Here is a 20,171-nt window from a genome sequence, read left to right as displayed (position 1 = left end):
AGGCAACGAATAGGGAATAGGGAATAGGTAACGAATAGGTAACGAATAGGGAATAGGGAATAGGTAACGAATAGGCAACGAATAGGGAATAGGGAATAGGTAACGAATAGGGAATAGGGAATAGGTAACCAACTTGACGCCCATTAATAAAAGGTGATAAATGTTTGAAAACTTTTAACCGGATAAAGTTACATAATGTTATAATCTAATTGTGTGGTTTAATTGTACATGTATGAAATTTGATTCAATGTCAAGATGTGATTAATAAACTTACCATTTTGTCATCACAAGACACATCAAATGCGTTGTCGGTTAGATTTTCATCAGTCAACATAAGTCAACATACTTAATTGTATATGGATTTTATCTGGTTATGACATTTTAGTTTTTTGCTTAACTTTCGGTCTCGTGGGTATCATTATTTTTAGAAATGCATGAAAGGTGCACTGAATTCGGGAAATAAAGTTCAGATTTGAAGATGAGAGAGATAGACAGAGAGGGAGAGAAAAGGATTTTGAATAGACGTACAGGACAAACTTTTAAATTCATTTTCTTCAATATAAGTTTTTTTCTATTTTTTACACTGTGACAGTTGCCAAAAGGTCCTCAACAATGCTGTGAATTGATCTCGAATTTCTTCCATCATGCCAAAATCGAGATCTTAACATCGACTTAACCCATGATTAGGTTTAAGGTTAGGGTTAAATTAGAATTAGGGTTATGGCTACCAAAGTGTATTCAATAAGCAATTCTGTTATCGACACGACAGCATGCAAACATGAAACGAATGAATTTGATAAAGTATTATTTTTGTTAAACAAGAGATTGTCTTGGATACTAAAATTGGCAGTGTTAAACTATAGGGGTGGGTACAAGTAGTAAAGTTCCTCAGTACATTTCCATTTTTAGGAAACGAGAATATGTGTGTGTGATAACAATACTACATCAATGTTCAATATCGTCAATACGCATCCTAGAAGCTGAACATCTTTTACATTCCACAGTTTAAACGTTAAATTTGATTTTGTAGTAGTTTTACCTTTCCTGGTGCAAAGCTTCTGATAAATCATCGGTTGTGCATATCTGGGACATAGTTGTCAAATGAGAGAGAATTGCAAAGTCAGAATTTCGGTGATTTGTCTTAAGGTAGATTCATGGTATATCGCCATCTTTGATTGTACAATCACAGTACAAAATCGGTCTAGTTATTTGCCCAAATCAGCAAATTTGGAAACAGATTTGCAATTTAATGGTTAGACAATTTATTTACATAAAGAAAACTTGTTAATTTATTATATTATTCAAAATATTTTAACAAATATCAACCTTTTTGGTTTTTAAAATCCTTTTTTTTCAAATGAGCCATTTAAGGCTTTTAGTACAAAATTTATACTGGGCTAATAGGGATTTTGTTTTATTTTTACTTGTGGCAAGAAAACAAGTTCGGTGACACCATAATGTAATGAGTAGACAGTTTGCATCGATGATCCGTGTAAACGGTGTGTTAACTCTGCTATGATAATTTTTTGTGCTTATTGTTTCAACTAACACGCTTTCTAGTTTTCAAAACAAAAGGAGATTTGCTATTGAATTTTCTTCTTGTAAGCATCCAACGTTCAACATTGACCATGTTTTGTTATCAAGACATCCTCTGTTTGTAAAAAAAATGTTAACTAAAATTTTCAAATTTCTTCCACTTTTTCCAAGTATTAATGCCTGTTTATGTCAACAAACAAATTGTCCTATTTATATATTTTCTGTGTATCATCTCATTATAAGAATCACCGGCAAATAAGATATACTCATTCGGTATTTAAGAGCTTGCAGCAGCTACACAGACTTTGTAAAACGACTCCATGCAGTGTCTGACCAAAAAGTTGCTGAACCAGAGTTGTGTCGCAGATATTCACGTTCTTTTTCTGAAACACATCATCGAAAGATACCAAGACATTTTTTATAAATATTCCGTATCAACTTCACAAATAATACAATATGGTCCTGAAGTATAGATTCTAGGTACTGACGTTGTTTGTCATCATAATTATGTGTTTAATGTTTCTTTTAGTTGTCTTTGTAAATCATTACTTATACTGTTTAGTCGATTTGACATGGCTGGGTACTTCTACATCTCGTCATTGTGTTATTGTGCTATGGTAATTTTTTGCATTATTGTCTTTCGTTTTTTCTAGTGTGCTTTGTCTCCATGCATTTTTGTTTTTCTTTGATGACAGACATATTAGTTTGTTTCTATATTGATTAAGATTATAACACAATGTTGACTGCTCTACTTATATTTTTGTCTATTATGTCTGTTTGTTTTGTTCACACTTTGTTGCCAATGTAATAGAATTTTATGCGACTGTCATACAAGTTATAGAGGTTTAGCCAGCAATAAAACCAGGTTTAATATACCATTTAAATAAAATATCTGTACCAAGTCAGGATTATGACAATTGTTATCCATTCGTTTGAAGTTTTGGGGCTTTTGATTTTGCCATTTGATTAGGAACTTTCCGTTTTGAAATTTCCTCGGAAATCGGTATTTTTTTTACTTTACTTTTCAGAGAAACAGGGGCTCGAATTCCACAGAGGGAAGAACAATATCTTGCTAATACAAATTGCACTGACGTTAAGTCTAGATTGTTAAAAGAAAGAAGAACGAAATAGCTGTTATTGTCAACTTAAATTTGAAGCAATGCTTGATTCAGTGATGGATGTTTGCTTAATGTCCAGTGACAAATATTTCAAGACGAGATCAAATTTACAATAAAAACAATAGCGTTCCTGTGATAGAGGCCGTCCATGTTGAAGGTCGCGGAAATATGGACTACCACTAGAAAATGAGGATATGTTAGATATGTACAGAAAGTTTGCTCTGCAACAGGACACCTACTCATCCTCTAAGTTGTTGAAAATTATCACGATGTTCTCTCTACACGAGGCATCTGGTTCAACTGTCCATTTCTGACCTGACTTAGCGGCATTGTTAAACATCCTACACAACCAGCTGGACACCCAAAGTTGGTACTGGTTTAAACGCTAATGGGGAGAAAAAAAATGATCATATTTCTATTTTTCAATCACCCTTTGGAAACAACAGTTTGGATAAAATGTACATGAGAATAATGAAGTAATGATGAATTTTGCCAGAACCAACTTCATCACACATAAGTTCGTTGATGGAGTCAAAAGAAGAGCGATGGATGTATACATTGAAATTCTGAGAAGTATTTGGAAGACCGATAGACCTGACAAGTTACAAGATATGCTTTTACTAGCATTCAAGATTACCACAATCTCAAATCATTATCTTATTCTAGTATCATAACTTAACAAACAACATTTTTATAATACACTGTAATAAGACATAATTTAAACATGAATTAAAACGTAATAAATGAAAACTGTTATGAAGTTTAAAATTTAAAAGCTGATTCTGCATTCAAATATTTTTACAAGACAATTTATTTTAACGGGGTTATATTGTTTTCTTTTACGAATATAAATAAAGTAAAATAACAAAACACCGAACTCCGAGGAACATTAAAAACGGAAAGTCCCTATTAAAATGATGGCAAAATAAAAAGCCCAAACACATCAAACGAAAGAACTGTCGTATACCTGACTTGGTTCAGACAATTTGTATTAGGAAAATGGTAAATTAAACCTGGTTCTATAGCTAGCTAAACCTCTCCCTTGTATAACAGTCGCAAAAAACTTTCAATAAATTGACGACGATGTGTGAACAAAACAAACACAAATAATTGGTAAATAAAACATAAAACAAGGGATACAGCAGTCAACATTGTGTAATAATCTTCAAATAAACAAATATGTTAACAAAGAAAAACAAAAAGGCATATAAATAAAGAACATTAGCAAAAAAAAAAAAAAGACAAGAATACAAAAATTTACTATAGCACAATAACACATTCACGGGATGTATAAGTACCCAGCCACGTCAAATGAATATGACAAAAAAATTACTTACCAGTAAAAATATAGACAAATACAAAGACAAAAAACGTAATAATATAACACTTTAGTAAGATGATGAATAACTTCAGAACCTAGAATCTATACCCCAAGACCGTCGTTTCTTATTTGTGAAGTTGATACGAAATATTTATCAACAAGGTACTGGTATCTTCCGATGAACTTTCATTTTTAGAAAATGACGAGACGTTCTTTGACATACCCCTGGTTGATCAACTTTCTGCTAAGACACGAGTGACGTTTTACAAGGTCTGAGTAGAATTGTTGTTTTTTTTTGTGAAATAAAAACTAGTATGTACATTTGTTGACCATTGCGTACAATCTAATGAAAATTAAACCTCCGCACTCGCTCATTTTATTATGCTTGGTCGTTTTGGAGCTCAGGTGCATGTCTCATGTGGTTTGTGTGCTCAAGTTTCCAATGCTTAACTTATCAATCACTTAGCATTGATAAAATGGAGGCGTTTCCAAAGTATTTTTGTGGTGCACATTGACATGAATTAGTCGGAACCGATGTTGGTGTTTTACAGTTCCCAAGATCTTCATCTGTCCAGTACCAAGTGTTACAGTAATGGCTTTATCGAAATAATATCTTCTATTGTAATTCGTTAGTTATGAACTATGGAATTGCACCAAATCTAAAAATCATGACAGAGTTAATCTTCAACAATTTTGGCTTAAATGCTCTCAAACTTTTAATGACATCATTGTGTCTCAAGCGTACCCGTATACATATATATGTAATTAGGTTTTGCTCTTCTGAATAAATTTGTCATTAACTTTAACTATACATATTGGGTTTCGCTTATTGTTGAAGGTCTTAAGGTGACATGTAGTTGCGACAAACCACGTGATTTTGACTATAGTGAATAGTTGTATCATTGGTAATCTTTCCATATCTATTTATTTACATACTAGTAAATGAATTGTCATCTGGGTTGAACTATAAACATTGTTTGTTACTGATATATATCTAATACACCCTCATTAATTACGCGCTGATGATCATAACTGCATATTGTTCTTGTTTTCAGTATTTTAGTCATCTGTTAAATCGAAATTGAAGTAATTTGAAAAATTTCCGCATGTTTTAGAAATGACAACGTGTTTGTCTAATGAGGGATCTATAGCCAACGGGAAACAACTGCGAATTGACAGATTGACTTGAGTTCTTAAAATTTCTAAAATGATATTGACAGTCAGACCTTGTCGGTTAAAAAAAGTTTTGTGACACAATTGAATGTCATAAATGCATCTTTATTGTATTCAACGTTTAAGTTTTCATTGTATATGAAAAGTATAATACATCAAAAAACCACTGGTACTTGTCTCTGAGAGCAGTTACCTATATTATACCTTGCTATACCTATCAAGTGTTATCTTGATGTGTATGCAGGTAATTTTTCAGAAACAAGTGACTGTGATAAAAATCAGTATTCTTTTTGCCAAAATCTCAAAAATATCTTTTAAAGACAAACAATTAGAAAATAGAACACACGTGTTCATAACGTGCACTCCTTAGAGGTATACAATGGTATCATCGAATAATCGCTATTTTCTCATAGAAATGGAATGGAACTTTGACGATTGTCCGATTCTGCATGCTCGGTTTATCAGAGTTAACAATGTTTTACGTAGATTTATTACTCTTCATATGTTCATTAACTTTTGCCGCCTATGCATTTTTCGCCTTCTGTCAAAACAAAGTCATAAAGTAATCGAAAGTTTTCTTCGGTAGTTTCTGTATAACGATCTCCCAAAATCTCTGATAATAATCCCATAAAGGTCGGATCCATTGCCTGAAAAAGAACAAAGGGAAAATGAACGACTATTATTGAAATGGCAAAACATAGTTTGGAGGGACACGAAAACGTGTAAGACAAGAAGCATTTTGGCAATTTGTTTTCAAAACTTTTGACATGAAATACCATATTTTACAGATAATATTTCCCTGTCAATGTTCCCCTCTCAGGTCTTTGTAAATAGAAATTAGATCTCAAACTTAAGGGTCCTTCATAGTCTCTGTTCGATTTATTCTCAATTTGTCCAGTGATTTAGTTCTCTGTTTGGTCGTGAGCAAAGAACTCGAGTTACTTTACTATTTTTTACAAAATATACAACACCAAAAATAAATTCTGCAGAAACCATACATCTATTAAAATTTTAATTAAGGCGTTTGTTTGCTACGAATTTAACAACAAATGAACGTTCGGAAGGGGATATAGTTTAATACTGGACTATATGAGAAAATAACATCAAAACTATAAGACTATGCATGTTTTAGTATAATCGGGATTAAGATTAATGCTACGACGTTACTCACATAAGCACCTACTTCTGTTTTCATAATTAAATAACAATCAATTATGTAATAATTATGTCATAATGAAAGTATCCCAATTTGAAAGGTTAATCTTTCTTCTTTCTTTTGGTGCCTCATTTATAAAATTTAAAGAAAGATGAGTGGAATTACATCAGTTTAAAGATGTCTGATTGGGGATGAAAAATCTTTGTATTGTGCTACCTTAAAACTGTCAATTTTAATTAAAATGCAAGGTCACTTTTTATAAATTTGCTAAGCTGAAGTAAGAAAAATATAGAACAACATGCATGTTAAGTACTATTTCAATGCAGGAAGGTTTTATTTCATTTAAGTGTAGTCTTGATTAGATCTGATAATTAAGATTTCAATTACGATGAAACATGTATTTTTGAATTGCGTAATTTAGAATAATAAATTTCGATTTTAGACGGTCGTATTACTTTCATTGCTCGATATCGGTCTCTTTTATCTCGCACAATTGAAATCAATTACGTTTTGTTTGACCTGTTTCTGATTTCAAGCTTCAAAGATTTTTTTTTTGTTTCAATTCCGTTTCTCAGTCCATATATATACATGAGCTGATAAAATATATATTTTATCCTCAGGTACCAAAATACACAGTGGCGGATCCAGAACTTTTCATAAGGGGGAATTCGCTGACTGACCTAAGGGGGGCCCGCTCCAGACATGCTTCAGTGATTCCCTATAATATAATCAACCAAATTTTTCCCACGAAATGAGGGGGCTGGTCTCCCAGGCCCCCTGGATCCGCCTAAGACACAGATAGTATGGCACCGAGACGTGAACATGGTGTTGGTCTAATATCTCCTATTTCAACTTCCTTACCTTCAGTATTTCTGATATTTTCTCATTTGTCGAGAAGACATGACTGATTTCTACCAATGCTTTATCAACTTCCTCTAAATTATTTACAACATCGTCAAATAGTCCAAATATTTCTAATGCATCGTTTTCAAATTCGAAACTGTCCTTAATGTCTTCTTCACTTTTATTAGTATCGTAAGATGGGAAATATTCTGCATATTGCTCATGTTTCTTCAAAAATCTGGAAAAAAGAAATATGCTACACTCAAACTATTTTATTGTAATAATATTTTGGTTACCCGTCGACTCGTTCGATAGAGTAGTATTTTGAACCAGTATTGTGTTCAAAGGGAAGTAATTTAATGTTGAAAATGAATTCAGTTACAGATCCAGAGCTTTACCTTTTCACCCGAGGTTTAGCTCCAAGGATTATTTTCACCTGTACACTTGCCTTAACATCGTAATATTTAAATTGCAAACCAAATCCCAAAACTTTTAATTAAAAGTAAACTTTTTTAATAAGATCAGCTTATATGTGTATGCATTCAGGCATAATGCTTGAAGAGGATTAACAAAAGTCTGTGTATACATGCGATACAAACATTAATTTTGCTATCAAATCAAAATCTTTCGAAGATGATTTGATTTACTTTCGGTTCATCTGAAGAAGTGTTTAGACTTGTGTATACGACCGTTCGAACAAACACATTAGATTAAATCAATTTAAACAGATTTTTATATAATAAAAAAAAAATGGATGAAATAAATCACAAATAAATATCCTAAAGGTAAAAAAAAAAAAAAACGGTAAAGAAATACACGAAAGCTATTATGTACAGTTTCAAAAGAGACTACGACTTTGTAATATACTTTGATCTTGTTATTTGTTCAATTCACCTTTTCTTTGCCACATATCATTTTTTTTTCAACTAACGCTGTATCAAAATTACTGTACAATGTCAAATCAACAGTTTGGAAATAGAGAAATTATTTCGAGTATCCAGTGTTTGCGAATAAAAATTTCTTGTTTCTACTAAGTTGCATACCGTATCATATAATGATAATCACATCCAATAAAATTTGATGAATACAAGTCATTGTGCTAGATTGTATATCTATCATTCGTGTAAGGCGTAACTAAACAAAGCCTCTACTTGTATTTGTTGTTTGATCACTATTAGTTCATAAAAATACAATTTTATTATCTCATAAAACAATAAAAAATCTTTGAGTGCTCGGACGTGAAATATCAAATTGTCAAGTGGTCAATCGTAACGTTATAAAAATATTCATATCATATCAAAATAATAACCGAAATATTGGACCTGCCTCTTCCTTGCAATTAAAAATCTGACCTTTCATAGATAGTTACATTCATTGTTTTTTTTTATCAGTATAATAGAAAATTAAGTACTTGTCAATATCCTCGAGTACTAGTATGTAATTTGAAGTTGCATTAAAGAAGTCAATAAAGTAACTCCTATCATCAGTTTAATATAATGAATTTGATTGTAGTCACAACGTTACCTCATTAGGTTTTCCTTTGCAGTTTCCTCCATGGAACGGGTCACCGCTTTCCATGCATTTCTCAAACTGAATATCTGCCTGTATGTCTGGAATGGCAGCCTTGGATCAACCGTTTTCTTAGCTGAGCTGGATTCGGGTAAATGAATCTTCGTTTTCGCCTTTTGGCTAGATTTAGATTTAGATCCTTTGAATTTCGATTTTAATGCACCCATTTTGTAGTTTTAAACACACACATAAACAAATAAACACATGAATAAATAAATAAACAAATCAAAACATTTCAAAATAAATATCACAATATTCGGATATACATATCCGACCTTATAAATAGAGATATGATATAGATATGTAATTAAATGTCAGGTACTATATACAAGTCTACACTCGATCTACTACCGTGCCAAGTTTTTTTCTTTATGGATTAAGATTTGCATTCATCTGACGTACTTCTGCAAACAAAACCCCTTGTATGTACTCTTGTGTGAATGAACTACTTCAATATTTAGATTATTTCACTTGGACAAACATATATAATATTGGTAGGTGATAAAATTCGGCAGTGTTTTTATTCACCTCAAATTCAATCACTTTTTCAAAGTTTTGTATTAAGTTTTACAATATCGAAAAGTAGTTATAGTGGATTAACTTTTTGAGCAAACAGTCTAGTATATTACATATAATTTGATATTAATGAAAACGGATTTCTCTCTATATGCTAATGAGTCACAATGATTTTAATACTGTTACTTTTTGGCTTGTATGAGAAATATATACCAATGCTGATGCCTTTGACCTGATTGGACCAGTTTGAAACAGCTACGCATAGCTAACGGATAATTCGATCTAAGAAAAGGTTTGGAAATTGCAGTATTGATTTGAAATCAAAACTTATAATCCTAACATGATGAATCCTTGTTTTTCGTAGTATAAACAAATATGACAGTTTTGAAAGTTAGTTAATTTGGAATTTTGACCATTAGCTTCGCTTCTCTAAAAAAATGTTACTGTCTTTTTGAAAAAATTAAAAGCCGAACTGTAACTGAACTCATATAAGTTTCAGGCAAACTTATGCTCCGTTACTTATAGTTGTTCAATATGGAAATGTATTTGAAACATTTTTCCGCTTTTACATTTATTCGTTCTATCATAGTTGGGTATTAAGTCTATGGTTCTATCATTGTTTCATTATTTTTATTTTTTGCAAATATTTTAAGACTGTGGTATCATCTCAGTAATTTCAACACCTGCAGGAATTTGTTTGTCTATTTTATCTTAATTTTAAAATGAACTATCTGTATCTGTATACGGTGTCTGTGTTTTTTTTTTTAAATGTGCTATGAATATGAAAATAATATTATTTCATTTGAGTGTGTGTGTGTGTGTGTGTGTGAAGAAATTAGTAATTTTCTATGCATAAAAAGTGTTTACGCAATTCAGATTAGTTATGTAAAATTCTCCACACTGAATTACAAAGAGAATAATAATAAAAAAAAAAAAAGCAAAACCGCGTTAAAATACACAAAGCCTAAAACCAATCCATCCAAAGTAGCTAAATAAGATTAGGACTTATGGGTCAGCTTTATCTGCAGGAGTTCGAACTTAAATGATTGAGATGTCTTATACTTATTCTTTATTATGTATGATTTTTTAAAATAAGTATTCATACATGTTATAAGTATGTTTTTTTTAGTTCTAGATATCATATGAAAGAGAAGACAACTATGCAAGACTCTAACAAAATCCGATTCTCAGGATACGTACAAATAAAATAAAATAGCAAAGAGAAAGAGGAGAGACTAGAACGTGGATTATCATGTGTATTCTGGCTGCACCTGCACCTAATGTACATTTTTAATCATATGGAAAATAAATCAAAACAATTATGCTTTTATATTACGAACATAAAATTAAAATCATGGCATATGAACAAAACATGAATTCATTTCATACAAATACGTGTATTGGTATTTCTATAGTACGGTATTTTTAAAGATAAAAAATAATTCGGGCAAAGTATACGTAATTGTTAGGTATTGGGAGGTATTTCGGATTTTAATGAAAATATGTGAGCATTTAGAACTCGTCAATATCGCCTGATTAACGACACAAGGATACATGTAGCAGTTATATTTCAAGAGAAACTATTTGTAGTTTCTGAACTTGACCATAATGTTTATTGCGATGAACATTTCCATCTTAATGCTATGGAAATTATTTGAGAACAAAGGTTCCCTTTCCTCAAGGAAATCAATAATTCTCATTATCTAGAGTTATAAAACACAGAAAAGACAAAATAAGTGAAATATAAAGACAACGTCTAGTTGCAAAAACGTAGTGTTTCATGTTAATTTTGGTAAACACTTTGATACTCGATATTTTCGCAGAAAAAAAATAATGCACTATTTTTGAATAAATATTTTAACTGAACTTATAGAAATAACCAGTAATTAAAAGAGAAAAATAATTTACTTGCCACTTTTACGAACCTTCTAAACATATTCAGGTGTTTCCATAAATTTTTACTGATTGAATATTTGGAAATTTCAACGATACATGTATCTTTTCGGTTGTCAGAAGTAATTCAATGAGGTCTAGTTATCAAAAAAGAAATAAAAAGAAAATTACCGCCTATTGCGTAAGATTGAGTTTCACCAAAACAAAATTTCCAAACCTTATTTCCGTTAACCTGTATCTAAACATACAAGTGGAAAACCAACATATGGTCAAAATTTGATTCGATAAGACATCACAAACGGTATCAGTGTTAGACAGTTTGGACACAATGAAAATCCATGCGTTGGCATTGTGTGCTATTTTGCAATTTCCTTTCTGTTCAAGTCTGTCTGTAGAAATTTTGAAGCCAAACAATACCGGACCAGAAGCTGCACTAATTATCGTCCCTGGAGCGTATATTTCAGGTTCAGCATATAAACCTTTAGGTGAGTTAACGTATAAGTTAAAATAAGGGGTGATTACTTGAACAAAACAAACCTGTATTTCAGCCTGCAACGAGTTGTAAGAGAACAAAATACTGAAATTTGATATCCACAAAAACTATTTTTGACTTTTTGATCTTGAAAATATGGTTCTGGTATTTAACTAGATTAAGGTCATATGATTTGATATAGGAAACTTTGATAAAAGAAACGGTACCAAACAATTCTTACATATTTTTTTTTATTACCCCCCCCTTTTTTTCCTTTTTCAGACTAGGTAACACAATACCAGTAACTTACAAACTAGAACTATGTTAAAACACAACAGAAAACTTTCTTTATAATTCAAGTGAAATAAGTTAGGACCATTGACACGAGCTAATAAAAACAATCATTGTCTCTATGCAAATAGAGATTTGGGGTCTAGTGCTACACATGATTTTGGATGATCATGGACCATAAAGAGGTTTACAATGTGGAATCGCTGTTCCCCTTTAAACATTTTGCCCCACAATTTTAACTTAAATTTAAGTGCAAACAAGCTACGTATATAACGAGAACTAAAGTTTCAAACCACTTGTACTTAAAATAATTCTATGTTCTAACATTTTACTTTCTCGTTTGCGTGTGATACATTTATAACTTACTGCTCAAACTATAACTTACATAAATATTTTCCACAGCCGAAGTCATTCAGAAGAATAGCAATCTGAAGTTATGGGTTGCCTTACTGGACGGATTTTTCAATAAACTTGCTAACCCACTCCAGCTTCCTATAGTATTTAAAAAAGCTGTCAATGAGTTACAAAAAGCAGGTTATAAAGGGAAGAAAGTTTTCTTGGCTGGACATAGTCTTGGAGGTATGTATTCTATATTATAACACTGTATGTAAATATTGATAGCTAAATAAATATTTGATTGGTTTAGACTAGTACCCGACATTGATCATCAGATCCTGACTCTAAACATCTATCTTGCACAACATAAAGCGAGGTGAAATAAGATATTTTTAGCATTTAAACGCCTTCACACAGCGAACTCATTGTCAATAGTATGAGTTTTAAAAGCTTATAAGTATGTGCCTGTGCAAAGTCAGGAGCCTGTAATTCAGTGGTTGTCGTTTGTTTATGTGTTACATATTTGTTTTTCGTTCATTTCTTTATATAATTAAGGTCGTTAGTTTTCTCGTGTGAATTGTTTTACATTGTCTTATCGGGGCCTTTTGTAGCTGACTATGCCGTATGGGCTTTGCTCATTGTTGAAGGCCGTACGGTGACCTATAGTTGTTAATGTCTGTGTCATTTTGGTCTCTTGTGGACAGTTGTCTCATTGGCAATCATACCACATCTTCTTTTTTATATAAGCCATGGTATAGATATCTAAATATTGATAATACCTACTGTATATGTGAATTTAAGAGTTCGAACCAGGCACGAGACAGACCTGTGCGTTTTACGTCTTAATTGACTAGGATATCGAGTTTTTCTGCTGAATGATGTTGGTTCTCTCCGGGTACAACAGCTTCCACCACAAGTAAAATCTGACCGTTTTTTGTATAAAGTGGCGCTATAACATCAGCAGATAAATCAAACATATGTATTATAAAACTAAGGCATAGGAAAAATTCATGTTCTGAGTAGATAAGTGAAACGTTGAATTGTAGTGCTAAAAAAATCTATCAGACCGAACTTTAAATAGCCATAATCTCTTTTTTAAGTTGAATTACCACCAACTATATGTGAAGTTTAATTATAGGTGAAGTTGCAGCCCTTTATGGACAAAAAGCGAACCATATTTTAGATGGAGTGTTGTTATTCGCATCTTACATTACTAAGAACAACAAACTAAAAGAGTATCCATTCCCAGTTCTGACAATAAGCGGAGACCTAGATGGATTAACTAGAATAACAAGGATTGTAGATACATTCGAGTGAGATTATTTGGTAGACGCTGTTTTTTTACTTTCATATATGTTTAATTAATGTGTAAGTTTTAAATGTCCCTCTGGTATCTTTCGCCCTTGTTAACAACAGCAAACATAAGCCATGCAATAATAACCATATAAATGGAAAAGAAGTTCAAATAAAAAAATTAGAAATAACATATATATATACATTTTTATGAAAACGACTTACTAGTGATAAGAATCCTATATGGAACCACGTATAACGTTAACAAGAAAGAACGTACTTGTTCGGTAAGATCCATTAAACATTTATAGCGAAGCGTACCAGTTGTGAAATACACACGGCAAACAATGCGCCATATGGCTGACATTTCCGTAAAAAAACTATAAAAATAATTGTCATTGAAAATCTGAGATCGTCCATTTAGCGTATTTTTCATGTTATCTTGACTATATTTTCCAATACTGCAAGGTCTGAAAAGTGCAATATTTTTTTTCTATTTTCAGGGAACTCCAAGAAGACGTAATAAGTGACCCAGAGCAAATATACAGGACACCTGTAGTGGTAATGGAGAGCATAAATCATGGACAGTTCGCTTCGGGTCCGTTACCCAAACCTGTAACTGATCATGATCTAAATCCAGAGTTATCTCAATCTGTAGCATATAATACCATAGCTAATTACTCGAACGCTTTCATGGTAGTCGTCAGAAATGAAACAGATACCAATGTAACGAAAGCCAAAAACATCTTAGAAGACGGTCATACTAAAACCGCTGCAATGATGCAGGTGAATATAATTATGTTTTATTAGTTAAAACTGTCAAAACATTATTACGTATTTAATGAATGGCTATTATCTAATTTGAATTTATTGAACCATAAAACTAATTTTTGACTCTTCACATTGAATAATCCGCGAAGCGGATTATGTAAAATGTGAAGAGTCAACAATTAGTTTTATGGTTCAATAAAATCAAAATAAATTATTGCCATTCATTATAAATAAATTTCTATCAAAAATAAGGCTCAAAGAACTTTTTATAATATTTATATTAACAATAACAACGTACACACATGTTAGCGTATGAATACACAACGTCAGAGTGGGCGTGTCGCCATCAAAATTGACAACATTGAAAATAAAACTAATAATTTTAACCAATCAGAAGACAGTAAAAACAACAAATTTATTTATTATGGTATACAAATGTCGTCTGTCTGTCCGGCGTAAACATGTCGCACCGTAATTTGTGAACGACTTATCCAAATTTCATAAAACTTTACATAGTTGTTTCTTATGATGGTCAGACAATCTGTATACCTTTTGGTGAAAATAAGATAACATTTTTTTTTGAGTTACGGGACTTTGTAACTATAACAGGGAATGTGTTTTTTTTTTCACATGTCGCGCCGTATCTCAAAAACGATTTATGATTATTGCTTAAAACTTTACACATTTCTTAGTTATATTAATCTAAAGATCGGTATACTTTTTGGTTTTGATTCAATATTTTGTTTTAGAGATATTGAATTTTTGTAAAAAGAAATAAGGAGGGGGGGGGGGGGGGTTACATGTCGCGCCATATTAAAAAACAATTTATGATTATTGCTTAAAACTTTACACACTTCTTAGCTATATCAATCTAAAGATCTGTATACTTTTTGGTGATAATTCAAAATTTAATTTTAGAGTAAATGAGTTTTTTTTGTTAAAAAAGGTTGTTTTTTTTCAGATGTTGCGCAGTATGTCAGAAACTATTTATGAATATTGCATAAAAGTTCACACACGAGACGACGGGCTTATCATGCGCTCATGGCGCAGCTTTTTATTAGTAGTCTTTTGACAAATTTTTCTAGTATTTATATAAGAAATATCAAAACACAGCAAAATACTAGCTCGTATTCTGACTATTGGAATGTAGAATCAACGTTTCCACTAAATTTCCACTAGATCTACTTATTTTGAATTCTTAAAAAAGAGTGTCGTTGCTATAAAAGACTGTTAAATCAGAAGTGTCTATGAAAGTCAAAATTGTCATTGAGGAAAGCCGTTAAGAACCCCATGATATGTAATTACGAGAGGTACTCACAAAAAGATATCAACCCGTCTTGCATATTAAAAGCAACGACCTAGCCATTAACTCATGGTTACAAGAGCGCAATTATTCGTAATGCATTTTCCTTTTACTAAAAATGCCAGTGTGGCATTACAACTAAAAAAAATGTAGGGTCATGCGGCTCAAATTGACTTAAAATGCAGTCGAAAAAGATCGCTTACTTTTTTCGCTAAATGAAAAAGGCATATTTTTAATGTCCGACGTACAGAAATGGAAGATATTTTCTATACTTCGTAAAATGTGAATATAATTTTCGGCAATTGTTAATCCTAATTGGATAAGCTTTCGATTAAATATAATTCCAATCCTGTATCAACCAATTAGAAGCCGTATAGGATTCTATTCTAAGTACCTTCTTATAAGAGAACATCACATTGATATGAGGGATTAAACAGAGATGTGGATACAAAATGATTACATCCGCACATTAATCAGTTGCAAAGTCCACGATTTGCCTAGGGAAACCACAAAAATAATTCAAACTAAAACCAAAATAGCGGATACACAATGACATTATTTGTTAAAGATTCAAAGAAAGTTTCATTAGATGTATAAAGGGTAGATGAAAAGGAAGTATTCTGATAAATAATCTAGTTTTGTTGTTGAAACTTTTTTGTTGTTTATTTTTTGGTTTAACTGTTGTAGATCTTGGTTTCCTTTTTCCTCAGCGAACGTTTTTGTGCTCTTTTTCAACTAAAGATGGTTATACTTCGTACTTGTGTCTGATAAGGATCTTGCCCTATAAGGCCATTTAAGGGAAATCAATGCTTTCACATTTTTTGTTAGAATTAAAATTATAGGTTTAGTTCGAATCAAATTATTCTTTTTTATATTTCACGTTTATACTTCAATCAAATTATTCTGTAAAAAATCTGTTAATACTTTTAATTGTATTTTGAACATGCCACCGCTTTAGAAGCGCATTATTTATGTTGGTATCATTTTAGCCTCTCTCGAAAGTGAAAGCTCTTGATCAAAACCCAGATTTTACCTCACACTGGACTAACACTGCTCAGGAACTCGTTGTCAGTCTGAAAAATATAACAGATGTTGAGGTAATATTATTTTCTATAAACGTTTCTTTTCAGTAGAACTGTTAAAGTAGAAATAAATACCTTTATCGTTAGCAGAAGATAAGCCATTTGTCATGATCTACGTGGATTGTATCCTACAAAAGTATTTGATGTGTACGTAAAAATGCATAAACAAAAATACCGACCTCCAATATAAATTCAACGAAGGGGGAGTCCATAAAAGCTGACGAAATCAACGATCCACTGTATCAATTAAGGGCACGAGTGGAAATCGATTGTCTTATTCCTCGCCTGGTACAGACAGTAGTTATAAATAGTAACAAAGGTACCAGGCTTATAATTTAATACACCAGACGCGCGTTTCGTCTACATAACACTCATCAATGGCACTATCAAAATAGTTATAAAGCCAAACAAGTACAAAAGTGAAGAGCATTGAGGACCCAAAATCCCAAAAAGTTGTGCCAAATACAGCTTATAGGTAATATATGCCTGGGATAAGAGAACCTTATTTATTTTGAAAAATTCATACTTTTGTAAACAGGAAATTTATAAAAATGACCATATAATTGATATTCGTGTCAACACCATCTTGGCTTTCAAATATTCGGCTTTGAGCAATCCTGTTGAAGATCAACCCAGGAAAGCTTCTGAAGCATAACATTTATAACGTGTTGTGTTTTTTTTTTTCATTAAAAGACGCGATTTTTTCACAATGATTTATATGTTATACACTTGTACACTTTTATCAGAACTACAAACGTGAAAAGCGTTTTTGTTCAAATTGAATTAACCTCTAATTTATTAGTTTATCAACTACGAAGACGAATCACTGGACATTTTACCAAAGGAATTACCTGTCTTACTTCCGTCAGATAATGTAAAAATTGAAAGTTTAACAACTTTATGGATGCAACCAAACCCTCTAGATTCAACTACATCTCCTCTGAGTCCATTACAACTCAAAGCAACAATGAAAAGTCAAGAGGCTGTCAAAACGATTTTACCCTCCAGCCAATTCGGAATATCGGCATCCTGTAAAGAAGTCAACCAGGTATTGTCAGACCTATTTTTTCCCAAAGAAATTATGTTATTATCAAATATGAACGGTATGTTTATTAACTATGCAAATGATTCTTAGAATAAATGTTTGGTAATTGAAAGGAAAGGACAAATTGAAAACAACGGATTTGGTAAAATATCTGTTTGGAAACTGCAATTTGTAATTAAACTATCACCGAACACAAAGTTCAGACAACAGAAATAATAGAAATAATTTATGACTGACAGCTAAATCGTTGGAAATACACAGGAAAAGGCATCATAATGAACTTGAAAGAGTATTTTGCTCCGCGTTAGTCACCCGTCTTATTATGCCGTGATCAAATTCAGGAACCTGTATTAAAGCGTGAATGTTTAAATAAACTCATCATAGATACCAGGACTAAATTTAATATATACGCCAGACGCGCGTTTCGTCAACAAAAGACTCATCAGTGGCGCTCGAATCCAAAAAAGTTAAAAAGGCCAAAATAAAGTACGAAGTTGAGGAGCATTGAGGACCAAAATTCCTAAAAGTTTTGCCAAATACAGCTAAGGTAATCTATGCCTGAGGTAGAAAAGCCTTAGTATTTTAAATAATTCAAAATTTTGTAAACAGTTAATTTATAAATATAACAATATCAATGATAATTCATGTCAGCACAAACAGTGCTGACTACTGGGCTTGTGATACCCTCGGGGAAATAAATCTCCACTAGCAGTGGCATCGACCCAGTGATTGTAAATAAACTCATCTTAAATCGACAGGTAAGGCAATTCTGTTTGTTTTTGGTATGGCCTCTATTAATTGAGTTCTCTGCTTTAAATATTTTTCACGCAAGGTTGTTATTTTTAATGATCCATAATGATAAATGATAACATAGATTGTGACGTATACTTTATTAAAAACCCAATATGTTTTAGAATGCTTATGAACTAGCTTTTGCCAAATCGTCACCGATCGCAAAGGAAAGGTACACATCAAGAGGAAGACGAATAGTATTCAATGAGGACGTCAGTGTTTCATCACAATTTCAATGGATTAAGTCACAATTAGATCTCAACTATAATCAAACAGGTCTCTTTGTAACAGCTACCAGATTCCATACTGATATGAGTCAGCCAACGAAAAGCTATTCTGGACAAAGTGATTGTACTTTGATATCGCCATTCAGAGCAATGGAATGGATTTATATCGATTCTCTAAAATATACAAAGTCACAAATAGAATCTAATACTACATAATTTGAGATTTTAGTCCATGTGTATATCAACTAAAAGTTTTAAAATGCAGGATATGATTATAAAAATAAAGAGGTTTTATATAATAAAAAATCACTGTATTATTTATGTGGATATTGAAAACTCAACGATTCTACCAGAAACTTCAAATAGAGACGAAGTTTTAAAACTCTCTAGAAAGTGATTAAAGAAAGCACAACATTCTATAAACAGATATTAAAAAAAAAAAAAAAAAAATGGGACACAAGATGAAACATTTTAAATTAGATTTTATCATTTGTAATGGAAAGTCATCATCGAAATTCATCATGACAAGGAAACCCATTCAAACTGAACTCTGAGTTGTACCGATCTTGTAATTTAACTAACAAGTGTATACCCAATTCAAAAACTATTACAGCTCCGCATTTTATAGGATTGACAATTTAAACTATCACTATATAGTTGCAATTAAAAATTGACTAATCCTTTCAATGTTTGATTTCCCCAGCATAATTTTCGGTCGGTTGTATTTTTAAAATCCAACACAGCAACTTAATGTACTTAGTCGGACGCAAACAACTTGCGTGTATTATTTTAACATTTTAATAGATCCCATTTAAATAATAGTGTTCTTCTGACATTATTTCTAGGTTTTGACGTATTGGTCGCTTTGAATTGTGCTACCTATATAATTGAAATCGTATTGAGGTCGATGTATTTATAGCAGCAGATGCTGACACTGTCATTTTAGTATCGTTCCTTCGGTTCGAGTTTATGTTACCTTCCCGGACTTGTGTTTCAAGTAACGTTCATTACGCCACCAACATAGTAATGATCTACTGATGATCTTCGGTGCTATATTGCTTAAAAAGTTCCCCATTTTATTACCAACGCACAATCCAGCAGAGATCAACATATCTTATAAAAAGCACTACAAATCATCTTTTAAAATCTTGAACCCTGGACAACCAGTTCGAAAATTTACTGCAATAAGACTTAATTAATACTATTCGGTAGTTCTCTCCTGCCAATATGACTTCCTAGAATATAGTTGCTATAAATATATATAAATGGTGAAATTGAGGCAGGATAAAAACTATTATTGCAACTAAAATCAACATGTAGTTATTTTGCTCTTGTTATTCTTATTCTGTTCTAAAAACCATGATTACAATGCCTTGGTTTTAAATTCTTAGCTTGATCATCACTGAAGAAGAAGCATTACTTTTTTAGATACAA

At 31.9% G+C, this 20,171-nt stretch overlaps 2 protein-coding genes across 4 annotated transcripts; one reads left to right on the top strand and one right to left on the bottom strand.

The window, feature by feature from the left end:
• Window positions 1-5,232: 5,232 nt before the first annotated feature.
• LOC143069367 (uncharacterized) lies at window positions 5,233-11,398 on the bottom strand. Of its 3 annotated transcripts, none has more exons than XM_076243961.1 (4): window positions 11,343-11,398; window positions 8,672-8,836; window positions 7,166-7,385; window positions 5,233-5,795 (listed from the first exon to the last, which is right to left on the bottom strand). In XM_076243961.1, exons 1-4 carry the CDS (start codon window positions 11,369-11,371, stop codon window positions 5,658-5,660), a joined length of 552 nt encoding a protein of 183 aa, XP_076100076.1. In that variant the 5' UTR covers window positions 11,372-11,398; the 3' UTR covers window positions 5,233-5,657. The 3 variants fall into 3 exon arrangements, with proteins under 3 accessions (XP_076100076.1, XP_076100077.1, XP_076100075.1); XM_076243962.1 differs by lacking the exon at window positions 11,343-11,398 and adding an exon at window positions 11,158-11,258; XM_076243960.1 differs by lacking the exon at window positions 11,343-11,398 and having other exon boundaries at window positions 8,672-9,095.
• A 6-nt stretch (window positions 11,399-11,404) lies between these two features.
• On the top strand, window positions 11,405-19,043 carry LOC143069366 (uncharacterized). The gene is made up of 7 exons (XM_076243959.1): window positions 11,405-11,610; window positions 12,291-12,467; window positions 13,363-13,537; window positions 14,021-14,303; window positions 16,581-16,688; window positions 17,476-17,721; window positions 18,633-19,043. The coding sequence occupies exons 1-7, from the start codon at window positions 11,454-11,456 to the stop codon at window positions 18,951-18,953; spliced, it is 1,467 nt and encodes a 488-aa protein (XP_076100074.1). The 5' UTR covers window positions 11,405-11,453; the 3' UTR covers window positions 18,954-19,043.
• The last annotated feature ends 1,128 nt before the right edge of the window (window positions 19,044-20,171 follow it).

This window comes from Mytilus galloprovincialis, chromosome 3 (assembly GCF_965363235.1).
Source record: "Mytilus galloprovincialis chromosome 3, xbMytGall1.hap1.1, whole genome shotgun sequence".
Taxonomy (NCBI): Eukaryota; Metazoa; Mollusca; class Bivalvia; order Mytilida; family Mytilidae; genus Mytilus; species Mytilus galloprovincialis.
The sequence above is the reverse complement of the archived record's forward strand: the minus strand, read 5'-3'. Positions and strand labels throughout refer to the sequence as shown.

Coding starts and splice junctions, on each gene's coding strand:
- LOC143069367 (XM_076243960.1), bottom strand. CDS start 8,883: ATGGGTGCATTAAAATCGAAATTCAAAGGATCTAAATCTAAATCTAGC. Junction 7,386..8,671: donor GCAAAGGAAAACCTAATGAG/GTAACGTTGTGA, acceptor TCTTTTTTCCAG/ATTTTTGAAGAAACATGAGC. Junction 5,796..7,165: donor AAATATCAGAAATACTGAAG/GTAAGGAAGTTG, acceptor GTTCTTTTTCAG/GCAATGGATCCGACCTTTAT.
- LOC143069366 (XM_076243959.1), top strand. CDS start 11,454: ATGAAAATCCATGCGTTGGCATTGTGTGCTATTTTGCAATTTCCTTTC. Junction 13,538..14,020: donor AGGATTGTAGATACATTCGA/GTGAGATTATTT, acceptor TTCTATTTTCAG/GGAACTCCAAGAAGACGTAA. Junction 17,722..18,632: donor CCTGTAAAGAAGTCAACCAG/GTATTGTCAGAC, acceptor AATATGTTTTAG/AATGCTTATGAACTAGCTTT.